The sequence below is a fragment of the Patagioenas fasciata genome, chromosome 4 (genome assembly GCF_037038585.1).
Source record: "Patagioenas fasciata isolate bPatFas1 chromosome 4, bPatFas1.hap1, whole genome shotgun sequence".
NCBI lineage: Eukaryota > Metazoa > Chordata > Aves > Columbiformes > Columbidae > Patagioenas > Patagioenas fasciata.
Window position 1 is genome coordinate 26,007,191 of NC_092523.1, and position 21,899 is coordinate 26,029,089.

The 21,899-nt window shown below is 40.3% G+C and overlaps 1 protein-coding gene across 18 annotated transcripts in view; it reads left to right on the top strand.

Moving 5' to 3' along the window:
- The window catches only part of LIMCH1 (LIM and calponin homology domains 1), a 181,319-nt gene extending 163,450 nt beyond the window's left edge, over nucleotides 1-17,869 (top strand). For 16 of the 18 annotated variants that reach the window (XM_065836883.2, XM_071807416.1, XM_065836880.2 and 13 more), the window contains 9 exons: nucleotides 1,001-1,093; nucleotides 2,111-2,215; nucleotides 3,603-3,739; nucleotides 4,536-4,657; nucleotides 6,051-6,174; nucleotides 7,546-7,632; nucleotides 11,082-11,190; nucleotides 12,131-12,233; nucleotides 14,770-17,869. In XM_065836883.2, coding sequence (XP_065692955.1) covers nucleotides 1,001-1,093; nucleotides 2,111-2,215; nucleotides 3,603-3,739; nucleotides 4,536-4,657; nucleotides 6,051-6,174; nucleotides 7,546-7,632; nucleotides 11,082-11,190; nucleotides 12,131-12,233; nucleotides 14,770-14,795 — 906 coding nt within the window. In that variant the 3' untranslated portion in view covers nucleotides 14,796-17,869. The remainder of the gene's footprint in view (nucleotides 1-1,000; nucleotides 1,094-2,110; nucleotides 2,216-3,602; nucleotides 3,740-4,535; nucleotides 4,658-6,050; nucleotides 6,175-7,545; nucleotides 7,633-11,081; nucleotides 11,191-12,130; nucleotides 12,234-14,769) is intronic. The other 2 variants (XM_065836881.2, XM_065836882.2) reach the window with 2 other exon arrangements.
- The last annotated feature ends 4,030 nt before the right edge of the window (nucleotides 17,870-21,899 follow it).

A 21,899-nucleotide genomic window follows, 5' to 3' on the forward strand; every position in this document is an offset into this window, starting at 1 on the left:
TTGGGTTTGATGCCGAAGAAATCATAACTTTCCTCCATGTAACAGAAGAACAAACTGCCAATGGATGGAGAATAATAAAATGCAGTATTTTTATGTTTTAAGAATCACTTATATGAGTCTCTACTGCTTTCTTGAGATTGTTTCTCTTTATTTAATATGGTTGTTTCCTCTTAAAATGGTGTAAAATTCTTATCATAATTTTTCTGGCATATGTGGGTGTTTTCTCAATAGTAAATGCATCTCTTCTGTGGTTTCTAATTTGAACAGAATTTGGAACTGATGTAAAAAGGTTATGGAAGTCAACATTCTTCCCCATATTAAAACCGGTTTTGTCAAGCAATTTTAAACATATCTTTGAGATTTTTTTTTCATGCAAAACTGTATGAAAACAATTCTCAAGAATTAATTCCGTCAAGGAGGAAACTAAACTACTTAGCCAGTTATAAGTTTACCCTTTTCAAACCTTTACACACTATTATCTTTACACAGACTTATCGTCTAAACTTGCACAGGTATTCATCATTCATTAAATTGTACTGGCATCTCTCTTAAATTAGTACCAGTATCTGAAAAACATGCTTGTTTATATGCTACTTTGCTGAAGTTAGTAATGTAAAATCCATGCCCAAGTGTTTTGGGACATGTGATAGCTTTTTGGAACTCTTAATACGGTATGATAAACAAGGGATTATTGAAATTGTTGGGCATAAATTTCAATTCTGACCAAAGATCTTAGAACTTCTAACAAATTAAACAGCTACTATTAAGTTAAAAGTTTCTCCTGGCCTGAAGGTGTTAAATGTAAGTGCTAGAAAAAAGTGGAGAGAGGAGGAAAAGAAGTATTTTGACACCCATGAATGTTTCAAATTTTTGTCTTCCTACTTCATCCTATTTCTGTTTAAACCACTCTTAGCAGGTTAATTTTCACTGTGGAGATACTATAGAATTTATTTCTAATACAGAATACTCTGAATTTACCTGTATTTGTATCCTCTTACAGGAGAAGTACCAGAAGGAGCAGGACAAGCTGAAAGAGGAATGGGAAAAAGCCCAGAGAGAAGTTGAAGAGGAGGAACGTAGATACTACGAGGAGGTATAAGGCTCAAAGGAGCATGTTATTTGTTGGCTTTTTTTTATTTAAATGCACCCACTAACACCACTACAAAAATACCATACCTAGATAAATTAATGTAAAGCCTTCTCAAGACTGAATTCTCAGGAGGATTATTTCTCTTAAATAGTACCCTGGGCGCTGGGGAAAAATATTTAGATGGGTATCCTCAGAAGCTCCACAGAGGCGGAGGTGTCTAATTGCTGTTCAAGTCAGGGTGAGCCAGTATGGTTGTGTCTGGACACGCTCAGACTTCCCTCCGGAGGCTGAGCCTTGTGCGTTTTGGCGGATACTTGGTGCCTGGACTTGGTGGAACTCCAGATGAAATGGTTTTCTGCCTTGAGCTTGATCGTGTAATATATTGGAAACTGGCCTTGGACATTCTTCAAGAAGGAGATCTTAAAGGTGCAGGAGCAGGCCATCTGCATGTGCCGAAAGATGAACCAGTGGGGAAGAAGACCAGCCTGGCTGAAGAGAGAGCTTTGACTGGAATTCAGGGAAAAAGGAGAGTTTATGACCTTCGGAAGAAGGGGCAGGCAACTTAGAAGTACTACAAGGATGCTGTGAGGTTGTGCAGGGACAAAATTAGGAGGGTCAAAGCCCAACTAGAACTTAAGTCTGTCTACTGCCATAAAAAACAATAAAAAATATTTCTGTAAATACAATAGCAACAAAAGGAGGGCTGTGGGGAATCTCCATCCTTTACTGCATGCAGGGGGAGACAGTGATAGAGGATAAGGAAAAGGCTGAGGTACTTAAGGCCTTCTTTGCCTCGGTCTTTAACAGTAAGACCAGTTGTTCTCTGTGTACCCAGCCCCCTGAGCCAGAAGACATTGGGACAGGGAGCAGAACGAAGCCCCGATAATCCAAGAGGAAGTGATTAGCAACCTGCTATACCACTTGTAGCCAAACTTTATGCTTCTGCTTTTTAAGCTCATAAATTATATTCTGTAGTTTTAACTCCCACTCTCTTCTCATCCTGTTTTTTTTTTTTTTCAGGAACGTAAAATAATTGAGGATACTGTAGTTCCATTTATTGTTTCTTCAAACTCTGCTGAGCTCCTCTCCTCTTCTTCCTCTACCACTGAAGGAAACAAGACAGTGGTGAGTTTCTCATGGAGTAGTAAGGCAATAAAGACTAAGCCATCTTCAGTGCAAAATTTAATTCTTTGCTAAGGGCTAACGAAGTCTGGAAAGAGTGGGAATGTTCCCTGGATCGCTTCCATAACTGGTGATAGCTTAGACTGCTATAGCTCATGTATTTTTATGACCAAAGAGTCATACTCCCAAGGAAACTGCTACCATCCTATTTTGGACTAGAACTGAGAGTGATACTTTCTTTGTAGCTACCTCTCTTCTTTAACTGGTACTGTAAAAAAGATAGTCACTGGTTTACATTTGTTTCAAATACCTTATCAAAGCCAAAAAAAAATCTAAAGTGATTTCCCTGCATCCAAAATCTTGAATGCAAGACAGTGCTTTAAGCACACCTTAAATGAGACAGAATACTGCTTCCCCACTTTTCTTCCTTTTTTCTCCCACCATCTATCCTAAGAATGTAGCAAAACAAACAGAAGAATGTTCACTCTCTGATAATTTTTTAAAAAATTGTTGTTATATGGCACAAAATGTTTAACTCAATGTATCTAGCATCTAATCAAATAAGTGTTCACTAGAGATCAGAGAATGACACCCCAGGTGAGATCAGCAGAATAAACATGGCATTCCCAGACGTAATTTTCTCCCGCCTAAAGCACCCACACCCAAGAAATCATCTGCCTTTTTCCATTCACCTCCAGCATTAGGAGTACTGTATGATCCAGTTCTCCTTTCACCCTTCCTGCCCTCTCTTATCACTCATCCCTGGTCAGGGGCATCAGCCATGGCCCATTTTCCACATGGCTGTGTAGCAATAACTTCCTGGGTGGAGTTCCTTATGCCACATTCGGGGCAGTCCCTGCACCCAGAAGTGAAGGATCTCATGCCATGACTTACTCAAGCTCCACCAGTCAGGTATGACCCACTCCAGTACCATTTTGGTAGCACTGCGGTTGCCATTTGAGAATGCCTGGAGGAGGTGAGTAATGCTCTCCTTCTAGGAAAAGGCAACAAGCTGAAGTGCCTCACAAAGTCCTCCCAAGTCCAGCGGGAGACTGTCTAGACTCTCAAAGTCATTCAAGGAGTTCTGCCAAAAACATCTAGTGGAAAGTTTTATTTTGTCATCCTGAACACCATCTCATAATTGGTCAGTCCAGCACTTTTTTGTTTCACGCTCGATTTAATACAGTTAGTTCCTTGTTTTAGCTGAAGTCTTCATTAAATCCAAAGTTAGCCTTACCAAAGTCGAATTCCACTCTGTAACATGAAATACTCTTCATGCTAATAAGGTGTGTCAACATGATATGTCTGGGGGCAGACTGTGCTTCTCTCATGCGTGTGCTGATGCCAGAATCAAGAGAAGATCCTTGTTCCCTCCCCTGCTCTCTTCTAGAACACAACTGATTCAAACAGCTCTCCAGAGGAAGGCAAACAAAAAGAAGTTACAAGGCAGAAAAAGCTGCTCTGGGAGGAGGACACTATGCCATCTCTGAAAAGCAAGGAGAATGAACTCTGGCAGGAAAAGAGAAGGTATGGATCAAGCCTAAGTATTTCTTGGCCCTGTGGAGCTTTGTTTTCTGTAGGCTTCTGGGATGTTACATCTGCCTTTGATTAACACTGGAGCATCACCATCTGCTGGCCTGATGATGGGTATAATATATCCTGATCAATATTCACGTGCTGCAGGCTTACACATTGGCAATGTGCAGTGCTAGTTTTGCACATCAGAAGGCTTGTCTTTTCACCATATAGCTGTGCTGAAACTCTGTCACATCAACCACAGTGGAGCTTAGATAGTTCAGACGCCTCTGTATGTCCCTGCACTGTGTCGTGTGTGCAAGTTTCACGAACCATTTGGAGCAGTAAAGGAGCAGTAAAGGAGCAGTAGCTGTTTTCACTCAGAATGTGTGTGAGATTGTTTGGCTGTCATCTTGGAAGTGCCATACCCAAACTTGCCAGGTGGTGTTCAAAGTCCTGGTCTTTGCCCAACTGCTAATAACAACTTTCACAGTGACAAGAAGCGTCTGATGATGCTGAACACTGAGAAAAGGTGTTTCTCTGGCAAATAAGCCATTTTCTGCAAATCCAGAACAATCTTTCGTGAGTGTGAGTGGCGCTGTGTAAGGGAAGCAGAAAACCTGGGCATGTTTGGAGACCTGTTAATTCATGACTGTATATTGCTTTGTCGTTGATGACACAATAACAAAAAAACACACACCTGTTGTAAAAAACAAACTGATATTCAAAATTCTGATTTTTGCCATTAGATTCTAGGTTGAATTTTTCATGACTTTATTTATACAATGTGCTTTATTTATATTGACAGTGGAAATAAAGTGCTCTCAGGACACTCAGAGACAGATGTCTTGAAGGGAGCTGAACTGGAGCAGCAGGTGACAACGATGGAGCGCAGCTCACCTGCCAGGCTGAATCTGCCATTGACTCAGGGTGAGGGTCAAGATTCTTCATACATGTGTATTCTTTTCCAGATAGAAAACTCACAGGTATTTACAGTGGCTTGAAATGTAACTCAGATAATTTTGGAAATTAGCAGCACATGTATATCTTCAAAATTTGAATGTCCCAGATGCAAAAGTTGTTTTATTTTAGTAAAGATAAATATGTTAAGATGAAATTTAAAATTTCATCAGAAATTAGTGTTTCAGCTGCAGATAAGAATCTCATTTACAAGCCCATATGTTCATAGTAGTAGTTAAACACAATTATCTTCCACCTTTTACATAATCTTACATACATGTAGGATTTATCTTGATACAGAGAGCATATTTCCAACATTTATTTTCTGTTTTGATAGCTAATTAGATTCTTTACATCCATCTCAGTCCAGCAGAAATCACTTAGAAATCACTACCTGTGATGTGTAAACTTTTCAAGACAAGTCTAAACTAACAGTTATCTCAATTTTGTCATTAGAAATGTCTGATAACACTTAAAATGAATAGATTTTGTCTAGGTTATTTTAATCAGCTTGGTGCCCTACATAGATTCAGACAGCTCCTTTCTTGCCCCTTAGAAGCATTACATCCTTGCTCTCTCCTTAAGCCCTTAAACTAGTCAGAACTAGGTGGCGTTGGTTGGTTTTGGGTTTTGTTTTTTTTTCTCTTGATACTGAAAATAGGGAATGGGCCTTTCATAGGCCCCAGTACAGTTTTTCGTTTTCCTCTAAACCGGATGGATGGTGCATGACAGGGTAAGGCTCTCCCCACCCTGTGAGCCACAAAATTTGTCTGGAAGGATCCAGGCAGTACACTCTGTCTCAAAGATGGGGTGATCAGCTGCTTGGGCATCACACAGATCATTGCTTATGGCTCGGAGGCTGTTACTGTCACTGAGCCTTGTGCGACCATCTGAAACACAGAAGCAAATTACAAGAGAAGAAATCTCTTTGTAGGCTCACAGAGAGCAGTATCTGCACCACCTTCTTCTTAGCTCTTGCTATTGAGAAGTTTAGATCTCCAGGCAACACAAGAAGTTTCTGTCTCTCTGGTTCTTCCTTCCTTAGGACAGAAATACTTTATTTTCCCAAGCACTACACATGGACGGCTGTTTGACCTTTCCCTTTCCCCCTTCAGAAACTGAGATGCAGCAGCAGGGCAGGTCATGTGTATGTGAAGGTAATGCAGGGGAACACTGTCATGTAGAGTTCTTCTGGTGTAGCAGAGCCTGTCTCTGACTTTCTGTGGGGTTTCCAAGAACTTATTTTTAAGTTACAGTACATCTTGTGTCTCCTTTATTGTGTGCCCACAAGCTATGCTGGTCTGTAAGTATTGACAAAAGCATTTTATCACAAGTATTGAGATTTTCCCACCTCTCATTGTAGACGTCTCCTGGAATCAGCAATTGCTGACAAAGCAGTCCCCACATCGCACAGAGGACATTCGGCAGAGACCGTTCCTGGGCCAGAGCATGGGACAGCAGCTGAGTTCCACAGGAGAAACGAGGAGGTGAGAACATAAAATAAAGGTGATTGCAGAGGTTGGGAAGTCCTGCTCACTCTGTCCTCCCTTATATTCCTACTCAGTGTTCTTTATTGGTTAAGTTTCATGGGTAGCTCTGCACTGTGCAGACACCTTTGATTCCTGGCTTTCCCACCAAGACTGCTAACATTTATCTACTTTGTTTCTCATTATGGGTACCTCGGTAATTAGTTTCTTGAGGGAGGACACCTCCTGCTTGCCATTCTCTGTCATCTTTCTCCATAGGTCTTTAAACATTCATCTTCATAACTGTTCATGTTCTTCATTTGTTTTAAGTCCCTAAGACAAACATTTATAGCTACTAAGTGGCTAAATATCAGGGTGGAGATGTCAGGTGAAGTCTGTCTCTTGATATTGAACAGAGTCTTTTGAAGTTGGTATCCAAGCACTTCATTCCCCAGCTTCTAAACACACATTGATTCCTGCTTTCTAGTTCTTTGAGGATTACAGGTTTTACAAGACTAATCTCTGTGTATCTTCTTTCTGTTATAAATTTAGTGAGGTGGTTTTTTTTCTTCTCTGATGCTTTTGCCATGTGGTTTTGAGTGAACATTACTAAAAAGTAACACCAGTTCTTTCAGTAAACAAGGGATATGTTTACCTAATGTTTGCAAGAGGTGTACTTATGAGAAAGGAACACCTGTTTCATTAGCATATATATGAACACAGTCTCCTGTGAAGTATGTGTTACCTCTATGAAGTTTGTATTCAGTCAAAACTAATGTAATAGGTTTAATTACCTAATCTTCATAAAATACTAGTAATGTGTGTTTGAGAAAATTGTTATTTAATCTGTAAACAGCTTTAAGCAGTGAGAGATTGGATCAATTCTATGATTTCTGATAACAAAAAACATGCATGTTTTTCCTCACCAAGTTCTTGCAGGGTAGAATGGATACGAATAGTAACAAACCACTTTTCAGTGTTGGTATCTTCCCTTTTATTCAAAAAAGCACATAGATTCTCCAACAACAATCCCACATTTGCTCTGCTGGTATGCTTCTGAGCACAGCCCCTGAGCAGCAGAGAACACAAGTCATGCCTCGGCTTCATCATGGTGTGAGCCACATTGGGTTGAGGGGTGGGTAGGAGTCTGCACATGGCTGATTACGATGTGAATTATCTGATTGAGCAATAGCAAGCAGATCAAGACTCCAAAGCAAAAATATGTGCTATTTTTCGTTGTGTCAAAATGGCAGTGGACAGCAAATTTATACCTTGTTTTCCTTAAGTAAAATCTTTAGAACTTGGAATCCTGAAATCCATCATCTGGAATTTCTCCATACAAAAGCCTCTGTTCTTTAGCTATATTAATACAGGATCTCTCCCGTATTTTAGGGCAGGCTATTATGAGAACTTCCGATCCGGACCATCGTCTCCCTGCTCTCCTGCTGCTCTGAGTCAGTCACCCAACAGGTACAAAAGGTCAATACGAATTTGCAGACCAAGTACACCTTGCACTTGCCGGTGAATTGCCGCAGTGTAAATCACACTAGTATTGTGTGGATGCACTATTAATTCTTCTGAATGTTGCAATTCATAACGATCCACATAATAAACATGTAGCTCCCTTTCCTATATTTCTAGCCTACTTCAGCAGTATTGCTGTGTTTTAAAATAACACAGTTCAGAAAGCAGCTGTAGGATTCTGCTTGATCATTGAAATTTTAATGAAATCAAAATGGAATAATAAAAGCCCCAGTCAAAGTAAACAGTAAAGCATGAGTTGAGAGCACTTAAGCCAAAGGATGTTGTCTTTATTGTGAATAGTTGCACACTCAGGAGAAAGGTATGTTCTAGATGTTTTTACTGACTGACATTTCCACGCTTACTGATTTAAAACAATCCTTCCTTTAATTCCCAAAATCAAAATGCATTTTGCTTTTTTGCTGGTTTTGTATGTTTGTTTGTTTCAATTTGCCTACATTCGTGCTAATCTCGTAGATATTTGATTCTCTCAGGCAATGAGCTGTGCACCTTTCAATGACATACGTGTGCCAACTCAAAACAAATGTTAACTGTAGCCTGATAGGGTCACTGATAATTTGCAGTGTATTAAAACCCGTTTGCTTATTTAATAAAGTGAAGTCATACAACACAGAAGCCATAGAAAGATTTTGTTCTATTTAAATAACATTCTTCTTCATGCTTGATAGCAAAGATCTCCTTCTGATGCCATTTTTATTTACATGAAACTATGGGGAGTTCTAAATGTGAACAATTTATTGGTTTTGCTAATTGTAGCTGCAGTTTTAGTGGGATTGCAGATAATTTCTGGCTACATGTAGATAGTCTTGATAACTCCTTCACATTATTTAGTAGCTGTATCCTGATCCGAGACTCTTTTCCAAGATCCTTTTCTGAACTAAATCTTAGTTTTGGAAATAATGGATGGGATGTAATTAATTTTTCCACTAAAACTTTAGAAAACTTCTCTTAAAAAAATTCCCAAAGCTTTTGTTCTTTCATTCAACACTTTTACCTGTCCTTATCGTAACTCTGACACTGGAGAAACAAAGATGAACTGAAGAATAATGCAGAAGCATGTGAAGGGAAGGTTTAGGATTGTAGGGGAAGAAAAGAAAAAAGGAAAGTTATTCTGAAAAGAATCATGAGAATGAAACTACATTAAAAGAGAGTACGTGCCTGAGCTGTCGCTGTACACAGTGAGATGAAGAATGACGGTCTCAGAAGTGACAGATTAGATGGAAGCAAGGACAGTTTTCTGCTCATGATGACTGTTTCTGCTGCTTCTGTTTCTTTTTTCTTTTTTTTTTTTTTTAGTGGTTTCTGTATGGTGATGTAGTCCAGATCAATCTCTGTTGGTGGCTTATTATGTTACTGCACCAAAAACCTGAAGCAAGATACTGTAAACTTGCTTATCTGTACACGATTTCATCAAACCATCTTTTCGAAACTTTTGAAGTATCCTGAGATTCCTTTTGCAGTTTCAGCCCTTTCTGAAAAAAGCGTGGGTGACACATGACAAGGGATCTCTTTTGATCTTAGGTTCATCTCACTAGACAAAAATCAGTTCTGGCAGGCTGACAGACTGGTGAGAAGGGAGGAGCATGAAACACATAAAATTGTACACCTGCACTGCCATTAAAAACATTGTGAAAAAGGGTATGAGTTATTCCTGGGGCCCTCATCCCTCACCCAGTTGTCATCAAACAGATGATTTACTAGAAAGGTCTAGACAGAACTGAAGCTTAAGGAGAGAGTTGAAGTATTTTTGTATTGCAGATAGAGATCCGATTTCAGCTTTTGTCTAACAAGTTGGAGTACTAACAGGCATGTGTTAATAGCTGCAGCAGCATGGACTAAAATGAGTTAGCAAGTATCTGATGCCTGGTCTGTGCTATGGTAGTTGCACTGCCACTGTTGACTTCACTGGCTTGTTTGGGTTTAGTAGCATCACTGCCTCCTGACATTCAGTAAGCAAACCCATTTGCAAACAAATTGAAAAAATTCCAGGCTGAGAATCTGACTTGGGTAATTCACGTGAATATCTGTTCTGATTGCTGTGGCACTGACCGGGTCTGGATAGTCCACCGGCGTGGTTCTCTGCCATCCAAGTCCCTGTTAGGAGGCTTGCATCTCCCTTGATCTAGCACAGCAGACTTGGAAGGGAAGTGGGTCTGAGCTGCTGTACATTCAGGTGTTTTAAGTCATAGGATCATTTAGGTTGGAAAAGGCCTTTAAGGTCATCGAGTCCAACCATCAACCTAGCACTGCCAATTCTACCACTAAACCTTGTACCTGGTGGCTCAACTACTTCCCTGGGCAGCCTGTTCCAGTGCTTGACAGCCCTTTCAGTGAAGAATTTTTTCATAATATCCAATCTAAACCTCCCTTGGTGCAACTTGAGGCCATTTCCTCTTGTCCTATGACTTGCTACTTGAGAGAAGAGACCAACACCCTGCATGCTACAACCTCCTTTCAGGTAGTTGTAGAGAGTGATAATGTCTCCCCTCAACCTCCTTTTCCCAAGGCTAAATAGCCCCAGTTCCCTCAGACACTCCTCACAGGACTTGTGCTCCAGGTCCCTCACCAGCTTCATTGCCCTTCTCTGCACTCTCTCCAGCACCTCAATGTCTTTGCCATAGTGAGGGGTCCAAAACTGAACACAGTATTCAAGGTAGGGCCTCATCAGCACTGAGTACAGTGGCACAATCACTTCTCTAGTCCTGCTGGCCACACTATTCCTGATACAAGCCAGGATGCTGTTGGCCTTTTTGGCCACCTGGGCACACTGCTGGCTCGTGTTCAGCCAGCTGTTAATCAACACCCCCAGATCCTTTTCCACCGGGCAGCTTTCCAGCCACTCTTCTCCAAGCCTGTAGCACTGCCTGGGGTTGTTGTGACCCAAGTGCAGGACCCAGCACTTGGCCTTGTTAAACCTCATACAACTGGCCTCAGTCCACTGATAAAGATATTAAAGAGAATTGGCCCCAATACTGAGCCCTGGGGAACACCACTCATGACTGGCCACCAACTGGATTTGACACCCTTCGCAACTCTTTTGGCCCAACCATCCAGACAGTTTTTTACCCAGCGAAGGGTACACCTGTCCAAGCCATGAGCAGCCGGTTTCTTCAGGAGATTGTTGTGGGAAACAGTGTCAAAACCTTTACTAAAGTCTCTGTAGACAACAACACAGCCTTTCACTCATCCACTAAATGGGTCAAAGTCCTCTATGTGTTTGTCTGCAAGGCAGCAACGCAAGTTGATTCAGCAACATGGTTGAAGGGTCAATGTGAAACCCCACAATGTTCCTTCCTCCCATCCTGTTCCTCTCCATAAACCTGTGTAAACATTTGGCTGCATTTTAGCATCAGTTCTGTTTTCTTGAAGTCATGTTTGTCTCCTAGGTCTGTCAGTGGAAAGAAGCTTTGTTCTACCTGTGGGCTTCCTCTTGGAAAAGGAGCTGCCATGATTATTGAAACACTTGGTCTTTATTTCCACATTCAGTGCTTCAGGGTATGTCTCTTGTTTTATCAAGAAAAATCTCGAACCAAGCACAGTGTGAGAAGAGAATATATTGAGGGCTGTAGATGTGAAACTGAAAATGAGAAGATCAAGAGATTCACATGTTTGTTTCATGTGTTTGTAGAAAAGTGGAAGTAATGCAGCTAACGTATTATTTTGCTGTCAGACATGCTAATTAGACTAAATCCTGTGATTTAGCATGTAAACTTGGCTTCCTCACTTACAAAGAGAAGCATCACATAATTTCCCGGTTGTACTCATTGCTTTTTAAATATAACAGTAGTTACCTTGTGGTTGTTTTTTGGTTTTTGTTGTTGTTGTTGTTTTTGGTTTTGTGGTTTTGTTTTTGTTTTTGTTTTACCAAAACCTGATCAGTCCTGAAGCTGTCTTTGATCTGACCCATGGTTGGAAAGCTTTGACTATGAAATGAATGAGGTATTCTGGCTTTCCCCATACTTCTCAACAGAAATATTTCTTGATTGTTCTTGAGTGTTTCAGTCTGGAAAAGACTCTAGATAGTGTTTTCTAGAGAACCCAAAAAGTGTCCATTTCCATTATTTCTGTCCCAAGTGGTATTAGACATTCATGAAGCCTTTTTTGATTTTAGACTTTTACCCAAACTAAACCTCTGACCTCTCTAAACTTAGTGCATCACAAATGGGCTGGTTCCAGAATGCAACATGAAAATCAGATGTAACTTAACATCACTAGAGTTCATGTCTGTGTGAGTAGAGACTGCTGAAATCCAGTCCTAAATACCATTGGTTCTTAACCCTATCACTGATTTGCAGTGCTCCCCAGGAGTATGGGCTGGGTTCTGGGGAGTTAGCTTTTCTCACTGTTCCAACAACTATTGAAACAAAAGTAAAAATTTAGAAAGAGTTGTGACAGGGCATGGTCTCCCTTACTTTCTTTGTTCTTCAATTTACAGTGTGGCATTTGCAAGGGACAGCTGGGAGACGCAGCAAGTGGGACAGATGTCAGGATTAGAAATGGTCTTCTTAACTGCAACGATTGTTATATCCGATCCAGAAGTAAGTACCAAATCCTGTCTGAATTACAATGAACTCTAACAGTACTGTTGCCATGATTTTCGCTGATGGATTTGTCTCCTCCTGGCTTTGCCACTCAGGCATAGCTTTGCTGTGGGAAGGGGAACCTTCTCGTGCCATTTTAATCATCCTCTTGAATCAAAACAGATTTCCAAGCCCATTAAATCTTGCCCAGGGGATCTCTGCTCAGCAGTATTAGACTTAAAGGTTATTTCTGTGCATAAATATAAACTCCTACACGGTGCACACATATTGCATGTCTTGGAGGCTTGAATCTCTCACATCACAGGAGACAATGTAGATACTTCTACTAGGTCTAAAACCCTGGGTCTTGTTCAGAGAAATTCCCATTTGTTATTTCTCCAGGCCTCCCTTTGCAGACAAAATGGTCATGTAAAATATCAGGAACATTCTGTAATTTGTAATTAATCATTGTGGTGGTATCCCCAGACCTGTGCTAAAGTGTTGCTTGCTGCAAGTTTTGAAGAATGAGACAAACCACTGCATGTCAGAAAAAAGCTTGGTACGTTTTTCTGCCTTAGAGCAGGTCACCTGAATGTCCCTCCTAGCCCTGGATTTCTGTGACCAAATTGCTAAAGTGTTCCAGCTTCACCCCGATGTCACCAGTGATATGAGAGGGTCAGTGCTCATACTGGTTTCTACTTTGTGGAAAACCGTAAGATGCAGGAAAAAAAACCCACATAAGGAATAATTTTCTTCTTGTTTAGTGTATTTACTGCCCACAGTCCTAACTGCTAAGTGGAGATACAGAGCTCTCTTCACTTACTATTTCCCTTCTTCTTTCTTAAAAGCAGTGGCTGTAGAAATCCAGAAGTAGGAAAGGTACCTACCTACTTTTGCCAGCAGAAGAATAGATTTTTTTTTCTTCCGTGTTTCAGGAAAGAGATGCTTCTCCATCAGCAGAGCTAGAGGGAGCTATTGTATAACCATTTGTTTGGTGATTTTTATTTTTTTTTAATTCTGTTAAGAAACCTTGGCAACTTTTTATTATTATTTATTTAACCTGACACATTTAGAAATAGCTTTTCCCCTTCAGGCTTGATACTATAAACCTTCCTTATGTGGATGAGGTCCTGACCCTTAAAATGCACGTTTGCACATCCATCTTTACACAAAAAAAGAGAGGAAGGTGATAAAACTAATATTTTCCTTTTCTTCTTAATCCTTTTTGCTTAAATAAAAATTGACATCCCTTAAGGATAGGTGAAGACTCAAATAAATTATTTATCATCTTATATGCTGTAGAAATCACCCCCTCCATTATAACTTCTGCAGCAGTGGTGCTAGAAAATGCAGTACAGACCTGCGTACAGTGTTTTGTGCAGTAAGGGTTTGCATTGGTACATACGTAGCACAACAGTAACCAGGTCTGCGACAGAGGGAATAGATTTTGAGGAAATGTATAGTTCCTGAAGAGGATTAAGGGCAAAGGTTTGCCTTTTTTCCTACAAATTGCCCTTTCCTGCTGTATTCACTCCACTTGCAAAATCTCAAAATATGAGTTAGTTGCATTTAAGTTACACTGGCTCTTGTTGACAGTTACAGTGGGACTGATTTTGATAAAACTGCAAATATGGTTAGTAGCTCATTTCTAACTAGAATTTGACAAACTCCACATCTGAAATGAAGAGCAAACTGGTGCAGTGTTAACATTTTGCCTTCCAGTTCTGGGAAGTCTGATGCTAAATATAGAATGAGTTGCTTGCTTGCAAAGCTTAGGCCTTCCTGCCTCTGCAGCTCCATCTGAAAACCTGTGCAGCAGTGCGCACAATCGACAGCCTCTGACCAACCCAGAATTAATCAGTATTGGTTTGAGATGTTTATGGACATCTCAATTAAATATTTTGGCTGCCAGAAGCTTATTTGGAACTGTGGTTGGTTCTGTTTCAAAATAAATTATCAAAAACCTGAAGAGAGAAAAGCATTAAAAATATGAGTGGTCCGGAGTCCAAAATATTTATATTTTTCAAATTTATTGATAGCTTATTTCTCTACAACTAAAACTCACAATGAGGGGAACTTGTTATTTGATGTCAAACACAGCGGAAAGTTACAGGTTTGTGAGTGTTGAAGTCAAAGGCAGGAAGTAAATTTATGAGATTCCCTGCATGGCAAAATAACACAAGGGCTCTGTATTACCACGTAACACGAACCAGGCACAGCTAAGGATGACTCATCAGCCCTTTGCTTTAATATTTTGCCTCTGCACGGCCTTAAAGTAAATATGCCCACAAGTACTTTGGGAGTAAAATGAAATAAAAGTGCATGCAGAATGCATGTGTCCATATGGCATGGAAAATGTATTTCCACTGAAGTTACGCTGAATCCTCCTTTGCAGTTGGTGCCCCAGCTTTGCAGGAAGAAAGATAAGCAGGGCACAAATGATGTTTATTTCCAGATGCAGTTTTTTTAATGGGAGAGGTTGCAGTAGGAGAAGCCTGTGTGTGTTTGTTAAAATTCATGAGCTAATGACTTGTTTTGGTTCTGTTTCACCCAGCTGCTGGACAGCCAACTACATTGTGACATGACTGTCAGTCCTAAGAACTGTCAAGAAGGAACTCTTCTCATAGTATCGGCTGCCTCCAGACAATCACTTGTAAGAGCTTGAATCCATGGACATCATGGCTGTCATCTCATTTTGAAAAACTCATTAAAATGCTGCAGCTGCTCCTTTAAAATGCAATATGTTGGTTTTTTCCCTTTCTTAAGAAATTTGCAAGATATGTATGACCATGTTTGGGAAGGCAAAGCCTAAGTACTATAAAAAAGAAGTCCCACCTTTCGGGTATGCTTGTGATTTCCAGTCTGTTACCTTGTTCTTTTGAAAGTAATAAGAAAATAAACATTCAATAAAGCTGTTTTGTTTTAATATTTCTAGGAATTAAAAAGTTTAAGTTTACAGAACCTTTATAGAATATGCCAACTTGAGCTGAGAAGTAATTTTAAGATAGTATCGAATCAGTGCATTTGAAAAACTACACATCACAGCACGACTTCTCTGTTATGACTGAAGCTATAACTTTTTTTATACAGAGACTAGTTTGATAATACATCCTGTAATTCTGAAGCAGTTTGTGTTTATATTACCTTCAGTGGAGGGTAGGAGTTATACAAATAAATTATTGCACCTTTAGTGATAGGATTTTTTTGATTGTGTACCTCAAGTAATGTTCATGACTATAGCTTAATATTCTTTCAAATAAAGATTGCTTCATTAAACCTAAAGACTGTATACCGTTAACGATGGCAAGACTCCCATTGGGAGCAATCCCTCTTACTAAGTTCAGCAGCCCATGCTGTTATCGAACTCGATGGAAAGTGAGGAAGGAGAGAGGCGGCTGAGTGGGCAGACACAACTGATGTGTGAGTCTCTGAGGTGCAGTTTGATACTGCAGTGAAGCTTTTCTCTTCAGTAACTTTCCCATTGATGGCCTGAGTCGGTCTGAGATCTGCTTGTTTGCTTGCAAACATTATGGTTGGTTGGAATCTCATGCAGAGAAACACATGTGGTGTGGATGCCCTCCAGAGCAGAGAATGAAACAGCCTTGAACCTGCTTTCTTCCATACACCTACCCCAATAAACTCAGCAAAACCCGGGGGTGCAGGAGGCAGGCAGGGAGGATACTAGCAGCAGTAGGCAAAAAAAAAACTCTAACTTGCCTGTGTTTGAGCCATTTTTCCTTTGTGGTTTTTGATTAAGCATGTGTTCCTTACTACAGTGGTCCAGCAGCTCCGTGAAACAGTGGTCAGAGCTGTGTCACTTTACCTAAAATACACAGACCGGGTTAGAGGATGTGTTGCAATTGTAAAATATCCTAGCACTTTTTGGTAAACAGTTATTGGAAATATCCCATTTTAGCAGTTCACGATACAACTTAAAATGAAGGAAAAAAAAATCTAATGATTCTGCCTTAAATCTGTGATAAAAATAAATTAATAGAGATTTATTTTATGTATGTGCACATCTGTTGTCTTTTGATGTGTTGGTAAATTGAGTATTAGAGAAGCAATAATTTTGAGTTGTTCTATAGCTAGCAGCTATTTATTTAAACACTAGACAGTTGCTTGAATGTGGGTTGCATACCCATGCAAAACTGCATGTCATCAAAAACCCATGTACAATGTTGTCATTGGAGGACATTGTGACTATCTGCTGGCAAGTTACATGTCACTTCCTTAGAACTGTGCCTTAGAAAAATGCAAAGCTGTTGCACAAAGTTAACAATGACTTATGGATGCAATAAATCCAAAAAGCTGAAGTCCTTCATGGACTTCACCTGGGGAATATTTGTAAAAAAAAAAAAAAAAAAAAAAAATCAGAAAAACATTTTGGAAATAAAACAGTGACATCCGATGTTTTGATTAACCACCTGCATGATTTACCATTAAAGGGTTTTGATAGCCAGGATGTTCACACTTTGCATGTGATCATCATAACATTTCCCCGCAAATAATGTGTAACATGGAAATTCAAGAAGCAGATTTTATAATCAACTTTGTACACCTGTGTAATTCCATGTGCTGTATGAAGGTTATGTGAATTTATGATGTCTTGGCCTAATTTTTAAACAAGACTGTGCATGCTTGTGCATTTATTTGGCATGAGTCACTGACACCACTTCGCCCATAGGATAGAGTTTAGATGTGCAAATCCGTCCCCAGGTGTATAAAGGGGTTGGCTGTCCCAGAGGTTAGAGCCGCTTCTCCTTCACTGTCGGAATAAATGGCCAGCACCAAAAGGCACGGGCGGGGAGCAGGAGGCACACGTCGCACTGCAGACACGCCGCTGCATCTCTGGAGCTGCTTAGAAATTGATCCCAGTGTCTGTCAGTTAGTTCACTATATGCATGTTTTAGTGAAGTTGATTGTATGTAAAGCAAAGTGAAGCGGCTTTCTCAGATTACGATTTTTCCTCCTCGTGAACATCTTATTCACCAGCACAGAATAATTTTCAACAGTTTTCTAAACCATACTTGCCAACTGCTTATGTTTGATTGTATATTTCTTTTGGAGTCTTACATGGCAAATTCATTCAGCTAAGTTTTGGGGGTTTTTTCCTTTTTATTTTCAGTTTAAACACATAAATGAGATACATTTCTTATCCGGAACTTTGAGCACAGAAAAAAAGTAACGCTTTACTACATTTGGACTACAATGTAAATGTGTTGCAAAAAATGATTTATTATTACTAAGCAAGTACAATGTATGTAATGGGTTTTAGATGTTTCAAAATTTATTTAGCCTCTTACTACTTCAGAGAACGTAAACAGATGTCATAACCCATCTGTATTTCACAACCCCATTTTCCATGGTGTATTTTTTCCTTACTCTTGCTGTGTAGTCTTATTGATGCAGTAGATCTGTAGTTTTTGGTGAATGTCCTAAAGGTTGGTGAACCAGAAGGGACCATCCTTACCTGCATGTCCATTCAAGGACAAGGATTGCTGTCCTAGCTGGGGCTACTGTTGAATACCAATTATGCTAATCTTTCCTCTTTTATTTATTCTAAAATGCCTCTGGAAATTAGGAAAACTTATCTAAAATGCAACAGCTTTTATAGTAAATGTATGTTTATAAATAAAATGTTGATTACCTTTGGTGGTGTTGATTTTACTCATTATAACTAACTTCTATTGCACGTGATGTGTCTGTGAAACTGGGCTGCAGAGTGTGTACATCCCATTGGTAAAAGCTTCTGCTTGATTGGAGTCAGCTGAACCAAGCCATATTCCACAAAACTTAGTATACAAGGTGAGACCATAAGAAAGCTATACTTGAGGTGGGGTGATACCCTGCGGACTGCTACTGTACACTGTAGCCAAATATTTCCACAAGCACCTGTGGCTGTTGTGGTAAAAGATGCGCGGAGATGGCTTTCGGTGAGTCAAACCCAAAGTCCTCAAAAGATTTTTCATTGATGTCAGTCAACTGTGGTTCAGACTGTGACTCAATAAAGCACTTCATGTATACAAAGTTAACTACGTGCTTGGTTAGTTCCATTTCTGCATAGCAAAGATTCTGGAGTTTGTGCTTAGTTCTGCATGTGCTGCAGTATCTCACTAATTCTTGAACCTCAGCGAGCATGTAGCTTCACCAGTAACCAACAGAAAGTTCACACAAAATTTTAAACTAATAACTGCCTCTTTTTCTTCCTTTTAATCGAGTCTTCGATGGATGACAGGTTTGGTTTTGTGCCAGAAGCACATCTTGGCTGTTAGATGAGTCATGGGGAAGTACTGACAATTAAATTTTTTAAAAGCAGATTTCTGTCCTGGTGCCTTAATGGAAACGGTAGTGGTCTTACATTATTTATGGGTTTACGACCCTGGACAGGGGGCCAGCGTTGCTCTGGGGTGGCTAAGGTTCGGTGGGGTTCCCGACGGCGTGTCAGTGCCACATCTGCAGAACAGCTCGCTGCCGCTGGAGGCTGCTCTCAGGCTGGATTTGAAGGCAGGCAGCTACTTTTGCTTCCGCAGCCCTGCACCAGCGTTCCTGAGCTCCCAGACAAGCACAGTTTTGGTGTTTCTGACCCTTATGAACCAAGTAAAATGGTGGAAATTCTGGTATGATTTTTTATTATTATTATTTATTTACATTTTCTGCTGAATGTGACCTAGCAGCTCCGACCTGACCAAAGCCATTTGTGATGCTCAAAGGGCACTGATGGGGGTGCACCCCACCTGCACTGATTTAATGCCAAAATAATTCCTCAAGCTTATAAATGGGGAGTTGTGTCACCTGGTTCCCTTAGCAGCACCTTCATCTGTATGTAGCAAAGACTGCCAGCAGAGCCCCGCATGTCTCCGCATGCCCCTGGCGGGGGATGACAGCTTGCCTAGCAGTGCAACGAAGCTGGGGGCATTAATAGGAGTTGGTGTGGGAGAGGAGTGGCTCTGAGAGCCGAGGCTCAGCTATTGAAGCAACGGAGTCGTCAGGGGAGCTCTGTGCCTCCTTCACACCCCACTGGGGTGCCATGTCTCCAGCCTTCTCCTCCCCAACTTCGCAGCCAGGCAGGACCAGGGCTCTGTTTCCTTCTCTGCCCTTGCTTTGGGGTCCAGCTGACCCTCTTTGTTTTGCTCTTTGTTTTCCCTCTTCAGCAAGTGTTTTGGTGCAGAAATGTCAGTGAACACAGCCAGGAGCTGGTAGCTGTTGAAGGCTCCAGTCGCAGGTAATAAACAGCAGTAGTTTTCTCATCTCATGAGTATTGATCCTTCTCCAGACAACTCTTCTGGGGGATAGTTAAAAGCAGGCAGATACCACTTTGTTTAGAAAATTAGTTTTAGGTACAGTTCTTGCTGCCCAATTTAGCAAAGATTTGGTCTCAGATGGATCTCCTTCCTGATAATGGGAAGCTGGTCAAGTTTTTACTCAATAAACCTTGCAGAGAGGGGACTCACCCTACTTTTCTCCCCCCTTGTCTCTGCTCTCCTGAGAAAAGGTTGGCGAACTGGGGAACAAGATGACAAAATACTCATTTTCAGAAACACATCTGCAGTGAGAAATCCAAAAGGCTTGTGGACAGTGGAAGTCAGCAGATGACCACCACTTGGCTGGGAAAAAAAAAAAAAAAAAAGGGCAGAAAAATACATCTCCTGTAAAGGCAAACAGGACTCCTATGTACCTCTAAAAGCCTCCGGTAGGAATGTAATTTCATCTGAATTTCCTGATAAGGGGAAATGACTACACTGGAAGCCGCTCAAGTTTTGAAAGCAATAAAAGCCTAAAGCAGAGGTAGAAAGTACAGGGTGGGCTGTGACTCTTCTCACTGTACAGTGTAGGGTTGGTATTTGGTGGGGAGGGGGGGAGAATCTGTTTTCTTCTTCATCTTTGGTATAAAATGTAGCATGAGTTGAACATGCAAGAGGGATGCTTCCCCCTCTGCAAGACCATAGCTGCTTCTCTGTCGACTTTACTGAATACCCGGTGCTCTGCTAGAGTAGTTATTGGAGCTCTCCTATCCAAAGCATATGGGCTTTTAAACCATTTAGGAGGAAAAAAAAAGATCCATTATTTAAGACAATATTATGAGTCACTGTTAACTCATCCGTAGAGTCCATCTGCTTCACCACACGGGATGCACTGGAAATTCTCTTAGCAAATACCACATTCACAGTTTACAGATGCTTTTTTTTCTAAGCAGGTAACCTGCTGCTTAAAACATGCAGAAGCCAGTTGCATGGGTCTAGAAACTAAATCAAAATCAAAATTAAAATAAATGAAAATCTTAACTTAACCATTTATCAAATAGAGAGAGGAAAACAAGATTTTAAAAAATACCTTTGTATGTTACCTCTGATTATAGACAACAAATTAGTCCAATGACAAACACAGGAACAGAGATGTACCATCCACATTGCTGGAAACCATCTGGTAGCTTCCTGTGTTGAGTATTAAGGTTTGTGGGACAAAATATGTCTCAGACGGTTAGGTCAAGCCTTTTCTTCCGAAAAGGTAAACAGCAACATCTGATAGTAAATGATGCTTATTCTGTAACACATGATGTTGTTCTTCAAAATAATCTTTTGCTGAGTGTCTGGTTTGCTGGAGCTCACTAAAACATACTTTCCATACAATACACCTGACACCTGACACATTTCTTGCAGACAGACAAAGAGGATCTTTGGCAATATTGCGCCTCAAGCGTGTGACACTCCATGGGAAACCCTGCTGCTCTCCACAGTATAGTCAGACTTTTTGAGACTCTCCTAGAGAAATTTGCATGACCTTAAATACAGTTACCTACTTCTGATGTGTGTATACCTCCTGCAAGGACTCTTTCCACTAGTATTTCAGCAGTTTAAAGAGCTTGCAAAAAAAAAAAAAAAAAGAAAAAAAAAAAGTCATGAAAATACTCCCAATAATTTTCAGGACATTCACAAATGTGTGTTACTGGATAACAGGATGATCATTAAGTCTGTATTCCCAGAAGCAAAATCACCAATGCAACTGATTTTAGTCATCTGTGATATTCCTATACAGGTTCAACAGTGTAACCTATGAAGATTGAAGTTTTCTGCAAATGAGAAAAATTTCCTGTACTCAGTCCTAGCTGAGACAGTACTAAAATACGTATTGGGATTAGGTTTTCACAACACAATAAAATCACATGCCTGTACCTGGCACCTAAGAATGGAACACTGTGCCTCAGCATGACATGACACAATTGCTGTGTCTTGAAGTATCCTTGATCACTTAAAAGACCTATATTCATATGAGTAGGAACCTTCATGGAATATATACTCGGAATGACCCCTCCCAGGTGCTAATGGAGATAATGTTATCTCTCAGAGCATTTGTTACAGAGACACATGGGCATACAACAGTTGAAAAGCCCTTATCTATTTTAAAGGTAGTGACTAATGTGTTTTTGCCCACAGCAATGTGAAAATACATGGGAAGGTTTTGCTGCAGAATCTGCTCTCTTCACCTTGCAAAAAAGCAGCCGCATTTTTCAAATCTTTTTAGAGGAACAAAGGTCTTTATTTCTTGCAGACCTGGTATCATCTGGTATCATCTTTCTTCTTATATTTCTCCTGGAACTGTTGATTAGTGTATTTACATCCTTTTGTGCTTAATAAATAGTCAATGTTAAGGTTTTGGGTTTTGTTGTTGGTTGTTTGTTTTTCT